General features: G+C 58.1%; 1 protein-coding gene across 1 annotated transcript; it reads left to right on the top strand.

Moving 5' to 3' along the window:
* The first annotated feature begins 908 nt into the window (after positions 1-908).
* On the top strand, positions 909-10802 carry Mapk8ip2 (mitogen-activated protein kinase 8 interacting protein 2). The gene is made up of 13 exons (XM_076855563.2): positions 909-988; positions 1061-1147; positions 1971-2076; positions 3443-3724; positions 3863-3956; positions 4048-5256; positions 5608-5683; positions 5796-5968; positions 6050-6159; positions 6855-6962; positions 7123-7193; positions 9703-9801; positions 9999-10802. The coding sequence occupies exons 2-13, from the start codon at positions 1083-1085 to the stop codon at positions 10069-10071; spliced, it is 2466 nt and encodes an 821-aa protein (XP_076711678.1). The 5' UTR covers positions 909-988; positions 1061-1082; the 3' UTR covers positions 10072-10802.
* Positions 10803-16153: the final 5351 nt, after the last annotated feature.

Genomic DNA, 16153 nt, shown 5'->3' on the forward strand with positions numbered 1-16153 from the left:
GTTCTCCCCCTCTGCTGGCCCGCAGCAGCCCGCCCTTCCCCACTTTGACCCAAGCTCTCTTTCCACCTTCACTCACAGAGCCCTTACCGCCAGGGCGTTGAATGAACACAGTCTCAGCGCGTTCACTTTCCCAGTGCCTGTGCAGACTGCAGTCTGCCCTGTGCGCAGAAAGTTCAGCTGTACCCTTCGGCTGGCTAACCCGATCAGCACAGTCAGGGGCATGGCTGCTCCGGCCCAGTCAGCATGTTTTAGGGAGCCATCTCCCTTGGCCCGGTCAGCACCCCTTTGGGGGACAGCTCCGACCGGCCCCGATCAGCACACCGCGGCGGACAGCTCCCGCGGCCCCAGCCGGCGCGTCCGCCCCTACCACCCGCTGCGTCCAGACCGCGGACCCCGACTCTGCCTCGGGTGCTCGCGCAGCTCTCGAGGCCGCACCCACCTCCCCGGGAGCCCCCCTCCCACAGACAGCGCCCGGCAGCCGAGCAGAGCGCCTCGTTTAGGGCTCCGGCCCCACGCCCGGCCCTGACCCGCGGTCCGCGAGCCCGCCCCGTCCGCGAGCCCCTCTCGCCCGCCGCCTCGCCTCGAGACCGCCCCAGCCACACGCCGCCCTCCCCGACGGAGTCCTTCCCCCCGGACCTGGGCCGGACCTCCCACAGCCTCGGGCCCACGGCCCCAGCCGGGGTTCCGCCTGCAGCCTCCGCGCAGCTCACCTCTGCAGCCCGCGTCCCACCCCCAGCCTCCGCGCGACCCCCGCCCCGGCACCTCCGGCCAGCTGCGGCCACCTCCTCCGGAGCCCCCGCCCCGGCCGCCTCCCCGAGAGCCCGCGCCCGCGCCCGCCCCCCGCCCCGCGCAGGCCCCGCCTCCCTCCATCCCCCCTCCCTCCCCCTCCCTCCCTCCCTCCCTCCCCCTGCGGCGCGGCGCTCGCTGCCGCGGTGTCCTGGCAGGCGGCGAGGTGTGCCCGGGCGGGTGTCGCAGGGCGTGTCACGAGGTGAGTGGGGAGCGGGGGCCGAGGGCGGGAGCGGCCAAGGGCGCGCGGTGGCCTCACCCCTCCCCCCCGCAGCCGGACGGCCTTTCCCGGGAAGATGGCGGATCGCGCGGAGATGTTTTCCCTCTCCACCTTCCACTCGCTGTCGCCGCCGGGCTGCAGGTACGCACTCGGCGTCCGCGGCCTTCGCGGCCGGCGCCTTCCATCGCCCTCGGCCCAGGCCCCGGGCCCCTCGGCCCCGGCCGCGCCGCCCCCCAACCTTCGTGGACCCAGGCCCCTCTCGGGTCCGCAGGCCCTGACTGCTGCCGCCCTTCCCCCACCCGCGGCTCAGAGCCCCTCCGTCTGTCCCTCTGTCGCCCAGACCCAGGGACGCCCCCGTTGCCGCCGGACACTGCCGCACCCGCCCGGCGGCTGATCTGTCAAGAATGGGTCTCTGGACGGACCCTCTGTGAAGACAGCCCACCAGGCAGCAGGTCGGGCAGGGTCTGTGCCTGGCAGTGTCCTTTTGGCCCTGCTGGGCTGCCTCCTTGGAGGCCAGGCCTAGCCCAGAGGTCCCAGACAGGGAAAGAGTTGAAATCAAACCTGCAGCCCTGGAGGAAGGGATGGGGTGGGACCGGGCGGACCTCGAGGTACCGACCTGCCTGGAGGTGGGGGGACAGATACTCCAGACCCCTCCCTCTCCCGCTGCCGCAGCTTCAGCTTCCCCTCCCCCTCCTCCTGCTGGCTCTGCTGACTCCCCGGAGGCTGAGGCTGTGACCCACTGGGGCCTGGAGCTTAGTGAGGAGGGAGAGGGAAGGGCGGCTCCTCTGGGTTGACCGGCCCGGACGTCCTCTGGAGAGCAGAGCTTGGGGTCAAGAGCATAGCAGGCTGTGGGCCTAGGAGTCGGGGCCTCAGAGTTGGCGCTCTGCCTCAGCCCTTCCTCAGTATCACCTCCCAGCTGGGGAGTCCAGGGTCAGTGGCTCCCTGACCTGGGCCTCCTCCCCAGGCCGCCCCAGGACATAAGCCTGGAAGAATTTGACGATGAAGACCTGTCGGAGATCACCGATGACTGTGGCCTGGGTCTCAGCTACGATTCGGACCACTGTGAGAAGGTGGGGGAATGGGCTGGGAGCCAAGAACCTGGTCAAGGGAGGGAGGGCCTTGCCTGCACTTGGGGTTGGGGCCAGGCTGAGCTAAGCCTTGGCACAGGAAAGCCTCTGACTGCTCCTGCCTTTTAGCCACTGGGCCTTGGGCTTCCTCAGCATCAACACTGTCTTCCCCACACACTGGAGGCCTACAAAGGGGAGGTCGCCTTCACTCTGGTACCCTCAGTCCCCAGATTACTTTCCACAAAGATCTCACACCTTCAGCGACCAGATCATCTATCCCCTCCCTGCGCTGTCCCCATCTCTGCTGCCTCCATCTGTCTCAGGGCTCCACCCCTTAAATTTTTTTCTCCCCCTTCTGGTCCTCCTGTCTCCATGTTTCTGTTTTCATCCACTCTGAGCAACTGCTGTGTGGCAAGAGCTGGGCTTCCAGGTGCTAGGAGTGGAACAGGACAGCTGATTTGGGGGGCTTGCAGCCTAGCTGGGGAGAAGGGCGTGTAGGAGCCAGTAGCTCCTCAAGTGTCAGCAGCTGGATCCCCACAGGGACACAGGTTTGAAGACAGGGAGGGTACCTGATAGGACTGAGAGACTTTTCAGAAGAAATGTCAGTCGTGCCCTGAGGTTAGCAGGAGCCAGGCACATGGGGCAGAAAGGAAGATGCAGAAGAGGGATTGCTGGCAGAAGGATTGGCTATGCCAGAGGCCCTGGGGTTGGTGCAAACTTGGTGAATACTCGGAGTGCAGGCTGTCTCTTCATTTATGCATTCTTTTGCTACTTACTGAACATCCACTGAGCCTGAGGTGCTGTTCCCTAGGTGGGTGTACCAATGCACAACATGGGTATATCCTGCCCTGGTGGGGCTTGGGGCTTGGTGGAGGAGACAGACCAAAAACCATGTGCAGTGATTGTGAATCATGTGTTAAATCTGTGAAGGGGGAAAAATGCCATGAAGGAAACAGAGTGCCAGTGTTAAATGTGATGGGGTTTTGACTGAGATAAGGCTTTAGAAGGTGGATTAGGGGTGCTATGGAAATATGTCACTCAGTCTCAGCAATTTGAATCTTTCTCAAGAAATGAAGCAATCCCTGTGCATCTTAAGCAGATCTCTAAAAACATCACTCTAGGGGCTGGGATTGTGGCTCAGCATTAGAGTACTTGCCTAGCATGTGTGAGGCCCTGGGTTCGATCCTCAGCACCACATAAAAATAAATAAAATAAAGATTAAAAAAAAAATCACTCTGTTGGTGGGGGCCAGAGTGAACTGGAAGGAGGTCTCCAATGAGTTTTCCCTGCTTTTCCCTCTCTTGGCACTTGGGACCCAGGTCTCTGTTGCACTGTGACCCAGCCCTGCCCATCTCACTCCTTCTTGCAGGACAGCCTCTCCCTGGGACGCTCAGAGCAGCCGCACCCCATCTGCTCATTCCAGGATGACTTCCAGGAGTTTGAGATGATTGATGACAATGAAGAAGAGGAGGAAGAGGAGGAGGAGGAGGAGGAAGAGGAGGAGGAGGAAGAGGGAGATGGGGAATGCAAGGAGGGAGGAGGACCTGAGTCAGAGGCATCTACCCAAAAGCCCCTTATCCCTTCCCCTTCCCTGGAAGAGCCCCACAAGCACCGGCCCACCACACTTCACTTCACTTCTCTGGGAGCCCAGGTGAGGGTCCTGACTTGCAGCATCCCAGAGCTGAGCCTGATTCGTAGCACCTGAGATTCTGCACCCCATGGCAGCAATCCCCCCACCCCTGGAAACCAGAGCTCCTCCTTAGTCTGCTTTCTTGTCCCTCTGTTCCAGGACTCCCTGAATAACAACGGAGGCTTTGCCCCAGCGCCCCCAACCTCCTGGCCGGAAACAGTGCTGTGCTCTCAGGCTCAGGAGATCCTTGGAGGTGAGGGGTGTGAGCCTGGTGGGGTGGGGGGCAGCTGCCTGCTACAAGGAGGACTGGCCAGGGGTGACTGATCCATATCCCTGCCCCCTAGAGCTCCCTGGCCCCCTCCCACCCACGGAGGAGGGGCTCTGTGAAGAGCAGTCACTAGTGTGTCCGGGTTGTGACTGTGAAGGGAACCGGCCCCCGGAGCCCCAAGCGCCAGGTGGAGCCTCACCCTCCTCGGATCCTGGCATAGAGGCTGACCTGAGAAGCCGCTCCAGCGCGGGCCACGGGGGCCGGCGCAGCAGCCAGGAGCTGTCTTCCCCTGGTTCTGACTTGGAGGAAGCCAGCGGCGTGCGCCTGGGGCGCATGATCTCGTCCATCTCGGAGACGGAGCTGGAGCTGAGCAGTGACGGCGGCAGCAGCAGCAGTGGCCGCTCCTCGCACCTCACCAACTCCATCGAGGAGGCTTCCTCACCCGCTTCCGAGCCCGAACCCTTGCACGAACCCCCGCGCCGCCCGGCCTTCCTGCCGGTGGGCCCTGATGACACCAACAGCGAGTACGAGTCGGGGTCGGAATCCGAGCCAGACCTCAGCGAGGACGCCGACTCGCCCTGGCTGCTCAGCAACCTGGTGAGCCGCATGATCTCCGAGGGCTCCTCGCCCATCCGGTGCCCTGGCCAGTGCCTGTCTCCCGCACAGCGCCGGCCGGGGGAGCCTCTGTCGCCGGCCGGGAGGGCCATGGAGGACTCCCAGGACCCCGACGTGGCAGTGGGGCCAGGTGTGGAATTGGTGGACATGGAGACCCTGTGTGGGCCACCGCCGCCCGCCCCCGCAGCACCTCTGCCTGGCCCCGCGCAGCCAGGGCCCTGCCTCTTCCTCAGCAACCCCACGCGCGACACCATCACACCTCTGTGGGCCGCGCCCGGCCGGGCCTCGCGCCCTGGCCGGGCCTACTCGGCTGCCTGCTCGGAGGAGGAGGAAGAGGAGGATGAGGAGGATGCTGAGGACAGCCTGGGGCCCCCAGCGGGCAGGAGCCTGAGCCCCGCAGCGCCGCGGGACGCCTCGCTGGTCTACGACGCAGTCAAGTACACGTTGGTGGTGGATGAGCACACACAGCTGGAGCTGGTGAGCCTGCGTCGCTGTGCAGGCCTGGGCACCGAGGACGAGGACAGCAGCGGCGAGGCCAGCGAGGAGGAGGTGGGGGCTGCGCTGCTGGGCAGTGATCAGGTCCCTGAGGATGCCTCTCCAGACAGTCCTGACCTCACCTTCTCCAAGAAGTTCCTCAACGTCTTTGTCAACAGCACATCTAGATCCTCCAGTGAGTGGAAGGTGGGGGAAGAGGGTGGCCCGGGTCCCATCTGGTCCCCCAAAGCACCCAGGTGTCCTTGGGACAAGGGTTGCCCATGATCCCAAAACGCAGGGCTTGCCCTCCCCAGCCCTGTCTGTGGACCAGGAGTTGGGGAGGGTCTACTCTGTCCCAGCCCCTGGTGGGCTGGTTTTTCTCTCCCTCTTTGACTTAGGACACCCACAGAAGCCTGTTGGAGGAAGGAACTTGGCTCAGTTCCCTGATGCTCCAGGCCTCCAGCATCCTCCAAAGCCAGGCCCGTGGAGCCCTTGCCTTTTCCCTGAGTCTGCCTCTCTCCTTCTCTGCCTCTTCTGTCTGTCTCAGGCACTGAGTCCTTTGGCCTTTTTTCCTGTCTGGTCAATGGGGAGGAGAGAGAGCAGACCCATCGGGCTGTCTTCAGGTATAGTTTCCCCTTTCTGTTGGTGATCCCTAGCCTCATTCCACAAACCGGACACCTCAAGGCATGGCCCAGCAGGCCTGCCCAACGTCAGTGACCTCTCCCCTCACCCCAGGTTCATCCCTCGCCATCCTGATGAGCTGGAGCTGGATGTGGATGACCCAGTGTTGGTGGAAGCCGAGGAAGATGACTTTTGGTGCCGGGGCTTCAATATGCGCACTGGGGAACGTGGTGTGTTCCCTGCCTTCTATGCCCACGCAGTGCCCGGCCCTGCCAAGGACCTGCTGGGTGAGGCCCCATCCCCGAGGAGCAGCTTATCTCCCCAGACTCTCTCCATCACCCCCCTGACCTTACCCATGTGACCCCCAGGGAGCAAGCGGAGCCCCTGCTGGGTGGAGCGCTTCGATGTGCAGTTCCTAGGCTCTGTGGAGGTGCCATGTCACCAGGGCAATGGCATCCTGTGTGCAGCCATGCAGAAGGTCAGTTTGGAAATGAGGGTGGGCACAGGCTGGCTCAGTTCACTGATGCTCCAGGCCTCCAACATCCTCCAGGGAGAGTGTGGGGGCAGCTCAGAGGTGGGTACCCTGGCCCTGATTCAGAGGCTGAGCAGACAGACCTAGGGCAAAGTGTGGCAGCTGTCCCCTCACCCCTGGGTCTCCATCTGCTGACTGGGTGCTCACCTTTCCATTGGCACCTCCTCTTTAGCCAGTGCTCCTCCTGTCTGAAAGTCGAGACCAACTCTCAGGGCTCCTTCCCTAGGAGTTATTTGCTCGTTTACTCATTTGCTCAGTGGACATTTAGTGAGTGCCTGCCCACCTGCCAGGCCTGGGGCTGAGTTTGGAGGACAGCAGGAAGCAGGACAGATCAGTCCTGCAATCAGGGTTTACAGGGTTATTGGAACCAGGCAGTGAGAAACCAAGACTCAGAATTCCTGGCACTTGAGCCGAGAGGAGCGGCCTGGCAGAGGGACAGAGAGAGATAAGATGGAGCAGTGATTGGCTCGTCCTGAGGCCAAGGATGGATAAGACCACCCTCTCATCCTTTGGAATCGTGCTGTATGGGTCTTTGGCAAGAGTCTTTGTCCGTCTGAAAAGAGCAGAACCTTAGTTTACAGTGGGAGAGAGAGAAGCCCTGGTAAGCCCTGAAGACCTTTCTGCACAACATTTTTCCTCAGATTGCTACTGCCCGGAAGCTGACTGTCCACCTGCGCCCTCCTGCCTCCTGTGACCTTGAGATCTCTCTGCGGGGGGTCAAGCTGAGTCTGAGTGGAGGAGGACCTGAGGTGGGGATGTGGGAGACTGGGGTCAGAGAGATACTGGCGCAGGGGAGTAAGAGGGTATGGCCTAGGGGCAGGCTGGCAGGGATGTCCAGCAGTGGGGGCTCGCAGTGGCCCCTGGTCTCTTCTGGCTAACTTTGGACACCTCTTTCTACTTCTGCTCTAGTTTCAGCGCTGCAGCCACTTCTTCCAGATGAAGAACATCTCATTCTGTGGCTGTCACCCCCGCAATAGCTGGTGAGAGCCTGACCCTCCCCTGTGATCCCCACAAACCCTGAAGGTCACCCGTATTCCAGTCCCATCCCCACTCCTGAGAGTCCACCTATACCCCTGTGGCACCTACTCTAAGCTGGACTCAGGAGACGTGGCTCCCATCTGGTCTGTGTGGGGGTCAGATGCCCAGATGGGGAAGTGCCAGAGCGTCTTTGGGAGGTCTGGTGAACTTCTGAGTGGACACCGTTGGGAAGAACTGCAGAGATGGGTGAGTCCTTGTAGGACTCAGGGAAGCAAAGCTCAGATGATGACCAGGTGAGGGGTGGGGGAAGAGGATCAACCTGTTACGGGGCCAGCTGAGCCAAGGCCCTGGGGCTGCACTAGAGAGGGACACCAGGCCCTGGACGTGGTATAAGAGGGGCAGGGAGGGTGTAGAGGAGTAGCTGCAAGTGTCAGTGCAGACCTAGGCCCTTCTGACTAGGCCCAGGAGCTTGTGCTTCATCCCGTTGGCAATGAGGCCACAGAATGGTCCTGTGGGAGGGTGTGCTATAGGCAGGTCAACCAGCTGACTGGGATGGACTGCTGTATGAAGGGGTTGGCCAGGTACTGCCAGCAGGAGACTGCCAGAGTGATCCAGGTGCCGTGTCTTGATGGAGAGTGTGCAGATACAACAGGCATTTAGTGGATGGGACAGGCAGTACCTGCGTTGACCGGCTGTAGACTTAACCTGGAAGGCATCAAGGGTGATGTTCACTTGGTGATGGGCACAGTGACCCACACACAGAGAAGATGGGGAGAGCAGTCGGTGTGTCTAGACTTCAGGAGAGAGACCTGGAGAAAGGTCTCATTTTGGAGCAGGTGGATAACTGAGACCATGAGGTGGGAAGAATGGCCAGGCAGAGTGAGAAGAGCAGAGAAAGGGGAGGAAGAGTTGCCATGGTGGGAGCAGTGGGTGGTTGGGGGCTGCTGGCTTCCTCCCCAGGCACAGACCCCAGCCTGCTGAGTCCCAGTGTCCTAGAGCGAGAGGAGAAGGACTCAAAGACAGAGCCAGCCAGAGGCTCAGAAGGACTAGAGGGAGATGGTGCAAGAATCCTCATGGTAGACACCATGCTGCCAGGCTGGGGCTCATGACGGGTCAGAGGGGTCATTCGGACTCGAGTGTGAAGAGAATGGCTAGACAGTGGTCAGGCAGCTTTGCATCTCTCCCATTGAGAAGGCTCCGTTGTTGAGACACTGCTGGGGTGAGATGGGACGTAGTGCAGGGCCAGGCCAACCCGCAGGACAGTCCTGGGGCCGCAGGATGGGATGGCACCGTTAGAGATGAAAAAGAGCCACCTGTTTCTCTTCAGAGGGACATTGTAGGAGCCACAAGCTGATGCCATAGGGGACACTGGCTCAGCTGCAGTTCCGTGGAAGAGAGATGTCATACAAGGGGTTGGGGTCAGCTGTCGAGGTGGCCAGTGAGGAGGCGTGGGAGCTGCTGTCCTAACCAGGCCCTTCCTATGTTGGTTGCTTCGGATCCCAGCCTAGTCCCTCACAGCAAGGAGCACTGAGGACATGGTGTGAGGGACAGCTAACTCACTTCCTCGTGAGGCAGGCGGGAGAGCAGGAGCATGGGCATGCGTGTGTGGGTGAGGCAGGGACGTTAAGATCACAGACTGCCTTGCCTACCTGCAGCACGTCCAGGATGTCCGTTGTGTCCTTGAGCAAGACACTGATCTCTCTGCTCAGCTCTCTATCAGGACACTACCTCTTGAGGCTTTTGTGAGGTTTGTGAGTTTAGAGAGTGCTTAATACAGTGCCTTCCTAACACTCGTAAGCAACATTTAAATGTTAACAACATGATTATTTGAGACAGGTCTTGGCTATGGACAGTAGGTCACATTGTCCTTGGAAATGATACTGTTGTGTGACTTCCCATCTGGTAGAACCACAGACCCAAAGCCATATGAGAGTGGATCTGGCTGGCCCAGGGTCGGTGGGATGGGGGTCTGACCACCACTCCCTCTGAACAGTGGTCACTAGTGCTCTGGAAGAAGAGCAGGGGCGATGCAGGAAGGGTCTGTGTGACCCAGGTGGTTGGGAGGAAGTGCTTCCTCCAGTCAGCGCCCATGATGGAATCCGAGAGGGTTTTAGAGTTGGGGTGACATCCAGCACTGTGTCAGAGCTTGGAAAGGAGCTAGCTGTGTTTGCAGGGCCAGAGGTGGGACTGGACAACCCACGGGAGAGCCTGAAAGAGGCAGAGCCAGCTCATCTATCCCAGGCAGCCTCCGGGCAGGTACGGGGAGGCTGCCTTGCTCCCCTGTGCATTGGAAGCCCTGGTCAAGGTGCTGACTCAGCATTAGCTCCTTTGGGTGCCCGGTACTGTGTTGGGGTGCCCAGAAAGGTACCTTCAGATCTTGACATCGTGACCACACCCTCCTGTCCTCTGCTCTCCCCTCAAGCCCGTAGTTCCTGCCTCCTCTTTCCAGATCATTTGGGGTGCCTGAAGCCGGCTCAGTGCTCTGACACCTCCTCCCCGACTTCCCCGCAGCTACTTTGGCTTCATCACTAAGCACCCCCTGCTGAGCCGCTTCGCCTGCCATGTCTTTGTGTCCCAGGAGTCCATGAGGCCAGTGGCGCAGAGTGTGGGGTGAGTGGGGCCCGGGTGGGTGTGTGGGTGAGTCTTGAGAGCCACAAAGAGGGAGACAGGTGCGCGGCCATGAGAGGTGGGACCTCATGGTGGGAGAGTGGGGTGGGGGGAGTCCGGTGGTATGGATGTGACTGCAGGCAGGTGGGAGGGACAGACACAGCAGGGGAGGGAGCTGAGGACTGGTGCTTCTCCTGCAGCCGCGCCTTTCTGGAGTACTACCAGGAGCACCTGGCATACGCCTGCCCCACAGAGGACATCTACCTGGAGTAGCCGCCCACGCCCTTGGCTCCTGCCCCATGCTCCAGTGCAGCCACCACTGGAGTGTCTTGAGGCCACTGTGGCTTTGGCAAGGACAGGATTGGGGGCACGTGGGACCTTAAGTTTGTGGGAGTTTCTGAGCTGGGAATTCTTGTCCTCAACCCCCAGGGAACAATCGTGGGAGCTGCGAGGCCACGGAACCCTGGCACCCCGTTTCCTCTGATGCACCCTTTCTGACCCCTCTTCTGTCCTGTCCCTGAGCCTCCTTTTCCTTCCTCTGTCTCATACCCTTTCTGTGCCTGCAGACCTTGCTCTTTGCCCTCTACTTTGGGGTCAGAACGTGGGGGTGAAGGAAGGCGAGGCTGGAGGTGGCAGGTGATGCCAGGCTCCCCAGGGATCCCCTCCTGCCCTTCCCCTGTGATTTATAAAGGAATTTTAATTTTTATAGTGAATCTCAAGGGATCATTCCATCCTTGACCACAGAGAGAGAGGGACCTCCACCCCCCCAGGGAGTTTGGGGGGCACGGGAAAAGGTCCCCAAGAGAGCTGTGGGGCGACTAGGAGTGGTTCTTGATGCTCGCCCCCAAAGTCCCCATGCTGCTAGGAGAAGGTGCCTGCCAGGCGCCCCTTCTCACCTGCTTTGCCGCTAACACCCCCTCAGTCCAGTGTGTGTCTGCCCTGCGTGCGATGCACCCTGTGTACATGGGCCCTGCGATGGCCTCAATAAACTCTGCTTGGTGTGACCCTGGCTGTCTCTGAGGGGTGCTGAGATGCAGGGTGCCCAGATGCTGCCTGTGGTGGTAGACACGAAGACTCGGGGCAAGGCTCCTGGGAAAGAAGCACCCTTTAGGGCTTTCGGAGGTTCTGCTGGCCAGGGTCCTTGGACGGATCTGGAGGCCCGAACACAGATTCTCTGCAAACACACTTGATGGGCCGCAGAAGACGTCCAGGCCAGAGAGGGAAGGCATTCACGGCATCCGGCGTCCTTCCCATGAGAGGGTTGAGTGGCCCAGACTCCTTGAAGACAGTCTACTGAGACCTTAAAACTGTTAGTGTAGAAACCCTCTAAGAAGACCAGGAGGAAAGAGGTGACTCCTTTTCACTGTACCCAGCTCCCCAGCAGGCGTCCACATGAAAGTGGGCATCGGGGTGGGACAGTGTTGCTCCCCCTGAGACCAAAGTGTAACAGTGGTGGCCAGAGGACATCAGGTAAAGGTTGAGAAGGAAGAAGTGGACAGAGGAGTTTGAAAGTTTACTACAGGATATTTAAAAGTTTGGGGCTGGGGTGTGGCTCAGGTAGAGCGTCTGCCAGGCATGCATGAGGCTTGGTTCCAACCCAAATACTGCAAAAAATAAAAAATTAAAAATGATAAGTTCTGCTTGTAAAAACCACACATCTCTACTAATATACCCTTGCTGAGCCAACAAACAGAAAAAGACGGTTTGCGTGACTTCAGTGAGTGACAGCACAGGTGGATCTGAGTCAGGGTGTGACTTCAGTGAGTGACAGCACAGGTGGATCTGAGTCACGGTGAGTGATTTCAGTGAGTGACAGCACAGGTGGATCTGAGTCAGGGTGAGTGACTTCAGTGAGTGACAGCACAGGTGGATCTGAGTCAGGGTGTGTGACTTCAGTGAGTGACAGCACAGGTGGATCTGATCAGGGTGTGTGACTTCAGTGAGTGGCAGCACAGGTGGATGTGACTCAGGGTGAGTGACTTCAGTGAGTGCCAGCACAGGTGGATCTGAGTCAGTCAGGGTGTGTGACTTCAGTGAGTGACAACACAGGTGGATCTGAGTCTGGTGGTGTGACATCAGTGAGTGACAGCACAGGTGGATCTGAGTCAGGGTGTGTGACTTCAGTGAGTGACAGCACAGGTGGATCTGAGTCAGGGTGAGTGACTTCAGTGAGTGACAGCACAGGTGGATCTGAGTCAGTCAGGGTGTGTGACTTCAGTGAGTGACAGCACAGGTGGATCTGAGTCTGGTGGTGTGACTTCAGTGAGTGACAGCACAGGTGGATCTGAGTCAGGGTGAGTGACTTCAGTGAGTGACAGCACAGGTGGATGTGAGTCAGGGTGAGTGACTTCAGTGAGTGACAGCACAGGTGGATCTGAGTCAGTCAGGGTGTGTGACTTCAGTGAGTGACAACACAGGTGGATCTGAGTCTGGTGGTGTGACTTCAGTGAGTGACAGCACAGGTGGATCTGAGTCAGGGTGAGTGACTTCAGTGAGTGACAGCACAGGTGGATGTGAGTCAGGGTGAGTGACTTCAGTGAGTGACAGCACAGGTGGATGTGAGTGAGTGTGTGTGACTTCAGTGAGTGACAGCACAGGTGGATCTGAGTCAGGGTGAGTGACTTCAGTAAGTGACAGCACAGGTGGATCTGAGTCAGGGTGAGTGACTTCAGTGACTGACAGCACAGGTGGATCTGAGTCAGGGTGAGTGACTTCAGTGACTGACAGCACAGGTGGATCTGAGTCAGGGTGAGTGACTTCAGTGAGTGACAGCACAGGTGGATCTGAGTCAGGGTGAGTGACTTCAGTGAGTGACAGCACAGGTGGATGTGAGTGAGTGTGTGTGACTTCAGTGAGTGACAGCACAGGTGGATCTGAGTCAGTCAGGGTGTGTGACTTCAGTGAGTGACAGCACAGGTGGATCTGAGTCAGGGTGTATGACTTCAGTGAGTGACAGCACTGGTGGATCTGAGTCAGGGTGAGTGACTTCAGTGAGTGACAGCACATGTGGATCTGAGTGAGTGTGTGTGACTTCAGTGAGTGACAGCACAGGTGGATCAGAGTCAGGGTGAGTGACTTCAGTGAGTGACAGCACAGGTGGATGTGAGTGAGTGTGTGTGACTTCAGTGAGTGACAGCACAGGTGGATCTGAGTCAGGGTGTGTGACTTCAGTGAGTGACAGCACAGGTGGATCTGAGTCAGGGTGTGTGAATTCAGTGAGTGGCAGCACAGGTGGATCTGAGTCAGTCAGGGTGTGTGACTTCAGTGAGTGACAGCACAGGTGGATCTGAGTCAGGGTGAGTGACTTCAGTGAGTGACAGCACAGGTGGATCTGAGTCTGGTGGTGTGACTTCAGTGAGTGACAGCACAGGTGGATCTGAGTCAGGGTGAGTGACTTCAGTGAGTGACAGCACAGGTGGATCTGAGTAAGGGTATGTGACTTCAGTGAGTGACAGCACAGGTGGATCTGAGTCTGGTGGTGTGACTTCAGTGAGTGACAGTACAGGTGGATCTGAGTCAGGGTGAGTGACTTCAGTGAATGACAGCACAGGTGGATCTGAGTCAGTCAGGGTGTGTGACTTCAGTGAGTGACAGCACAGGTGGATCTGAGTCTGGTGGTGTGACTTCAGTGAGTGACAGTACAAGTGGATCTGAGTCAGGGTGAGTGACTTCAGTGAATGACAGCACAGGTGGATCTGAGTCAGTCAGGGTGTGTGACTTCAGTGAGTGACAGCACAGGTGGATCTGAGTCAGGGTATATGACTTCAGTGAGTGACAGCACAGGTGGATCTGAGTCAGGGTGTGTGACTTCAGTGAGTGACAGCACAGGTGGATCTGAGTCAGGGTGAGTGACTTCAGTGAGTGACAGCACAGGTGGATCTGATCTGGGTGTGTGACTTCAGTGAGTGGCAGCACAGGTGGATGTGAGTCAGGGTGAGTGACTTCAGTGAGTGCCAGCACAGGTGGATCTGAGTCAGTCAGGGTGTGTGACTTCAGTGAGTGACAGCACAGGTGGATCTGAGTCAGTCTGGGTGTGTGACTTCAGTGAGTGACAGCACAGGTGGATCTGAGTCAGTCAGGGTGTGTGACTTCAGTGAGTGACAACACAGGTGGATCTGAGTCTGGTGGTGTGACTTCAGTGAGTGACAGCACAGGTGGATGTGAGTGAGTGTGTGTGACTTCAGTGAGTGACAGCACAGGTGGATGTGAGTCAGGGTGAGTGACTTCAGTGAGTCACAGCACAGGAGGATGTGAGTGAGTGTGTGTGACTTCAGTGAGTGACAGCACAGGTGGATCTGAGTCAGGGTGAGTGACTTCAGTGAGTGACAGCACAGGTGGAGCTGAGTCAGGGTGAGTGACTTCAGTGAGTGACAGCACAGGTGGATCTGAGTCAGGGTGAGTGACTTCAGTGAGTGACAGCACAGGTGGATGTGAGTGAGTGTGTGTGACTTCAGTGAGTGACAGCACAGGTGGATCTGAGTCAGGGTGAGTGACTTCAGTGAGGGGCAGCACAGGTGGATCTGAGTCAGGGTGAGTGACTGCAGTGAGTGACAGCACAGGTGGATCTGAGTCAGTCAGGGTGTGTGACTTCAGTGAGTGACAGCACAGGTGGATCTGAGTCAGGGTGTATGACCTCAGTGAGCGACAGCACTGGTGGATCTGAGTCAGGGTGAGTGACTTCAGTGAGTGACAGCACAGGTGGATCCGAGTGAGTGTGTGTGACTTCAGTGAGTGACAGCACAGGTGGATCAGAGTCAGGGTGAGTGACTTCAGTGAGTGACAGCACAGGTGGATGTGAGTGAGTGTGTGTGACTTCAGTGAGTGACAGCACAGGTGGATCTGAGTCAGGGTGTGTGACTTCAGTGAGTGACAGCACAGGTGGATCTGAGTCAGGGTGTGTGAATTCAGTGAGTGACAGCACAGGTGGATCAGAGTCAGGGTGAGTGACTTCAGTGAGTGACAGCACAGGTGGATCTGAGTCAGGGTGAGTGACTTCAGTGAGTGACAGCACAGGTGGATCTGAGTAAGGGTATGTGACTTCAGTGAGTGACAGCACAGGTGGATCTGAGTAAGGGTATGTGACTTCAGTGAGTGACAGCACAGGTGGATCTGATCAGGGTGTGTGACTTCAGTGAGTGGCAGCACAGGTGGATGTGAGTCAGGGTGAGTGACTTCAGTGAGTGACAGCACAGGTGGATCTGAGTCAGTCAGGGTGTGTGACTTCAGTGAGTGACAACACAGGTGGATCTCAGTCTGGTGGTGTGACTTCAGTGAGTGACAGCACAGGTGGATCTGAGTCAGGGTGAGTGCCTTCAGTGAGTGACAGCACAGGTGGATGTGAGTCAGGGTGAGTGACTTCAGTGAGTGACAGCACAGGTGGATGTGAGTGAGTGTGTGTGACTTCAGTGAGTGACAGCACAGGTGGATCTGAGTCAGGGTGAGTGACTTCAGTAAGTGACAGCACAGGTGGATCTGAGTCAGGGTGAGTGACTTCAGTGACTGACAGCACAGGTGGATCTGAGTCAGGGTGAGTGACTTCAGTGAGTGACAGCACAGGTGGATCTGAGTCAGGGTGAGTGACTTCAGTGAGTGACAGCACAGGTTGATCTGAGTCAGGGTGAGTGACTTCAGTGAGTGACAGCACAGGTGGATCTGAGTCAGGGTGAGTGACTTCAGTGAGTGACAGCACAGGTGGATGTGAGTGAGTGTGTGTGATTTCAGTGAGTGGCAGCACAGGTGGATCTGAGTCAGGGTGAGTGACTGCAGTGAGTGACAGCACAGGTGGATCTGAGTCAGTCAGGGTGTGTGACTTCAGTGAGTGACAGCACAGGTGGATGTGAGTCAGGGTGAGTGACTTCAGTGAGTGACAGCACAGGTGGATCTGAGTCAGGGTGTATGACTTCAGTGAGTGACAGCACATGTGGATCTGAGTGAGTGTGTGTGACTTCAGTGAGTGACAGCACAGGTGGATCAGAGTCAGGGTGAGTGACTTCAGTGAGTGACAGCACAGGTGGATGTGAGTGAGTGTGTGTGACTTCAGTGAGTGACAGCACAGGTGGATGTGAGTCAGGGTGTGTGACTTCAGTGAGTGACAGCACAGGTGGATCTGATCAGGGTGTGTGAATTCAGTGAGTGGCAGCACAGGTGGATCTGAGTCAGGGTGAGTGACTGCAGTGAGTGACAGCACAGGTGGATCTGAGTCAGTCAGGGTGTGTGACTTCAGTGAGTGACAGCACAGGTGGATCTGAGTCAGGGTGAGTGACTTCAGTGAGTGACAGCACAGGTGGATCTGAGTCTGGTGGTGTGACTTCAGTGAGTGACAGCACAGGTGGATCTGAGTCAGGGTGAGTGACTT

Source organism: Callospermophilus lateralis, chromosome 4 (genome assembly GCF_048772815.1).
Source record: "Callospermophilus lateralis isolate mCalLat2 chromosome 4, mCalLat2.hap1, whole genome shotgun sequence".
In the NCBI taxonomy this organism is placed as follows: Eukaryota; Metazoa; Chordata; class Mammalia; order Rodentia; family Sciuridae; genus Callospermophilus; species Callospermophilus lateralis.

Coding starts and splice junctions, on each gene's coding strand:
- Mapk8ip2 (XM_076855563.2), top strand. CDS start 1,083: ATGGCGGATCGCGCGGAGATGTTTTCCCTCTCCACCTTCCACTCGCTG. Junction 2,077..3,442: donor ATTCGGACCACTGTGAGAAG/GTGGGGGAATGG, acceptor TCCTTCTTGCAG/GACAGCCTCTCCCTGGGACG. Junction 6,963..7,122: donor TGAGTGGAGGAGGACCTGAG/GTGGGGATGTGG, acceptor CTTCTGCTCTAG/TTTCAGCGCTGCAGCCACTT.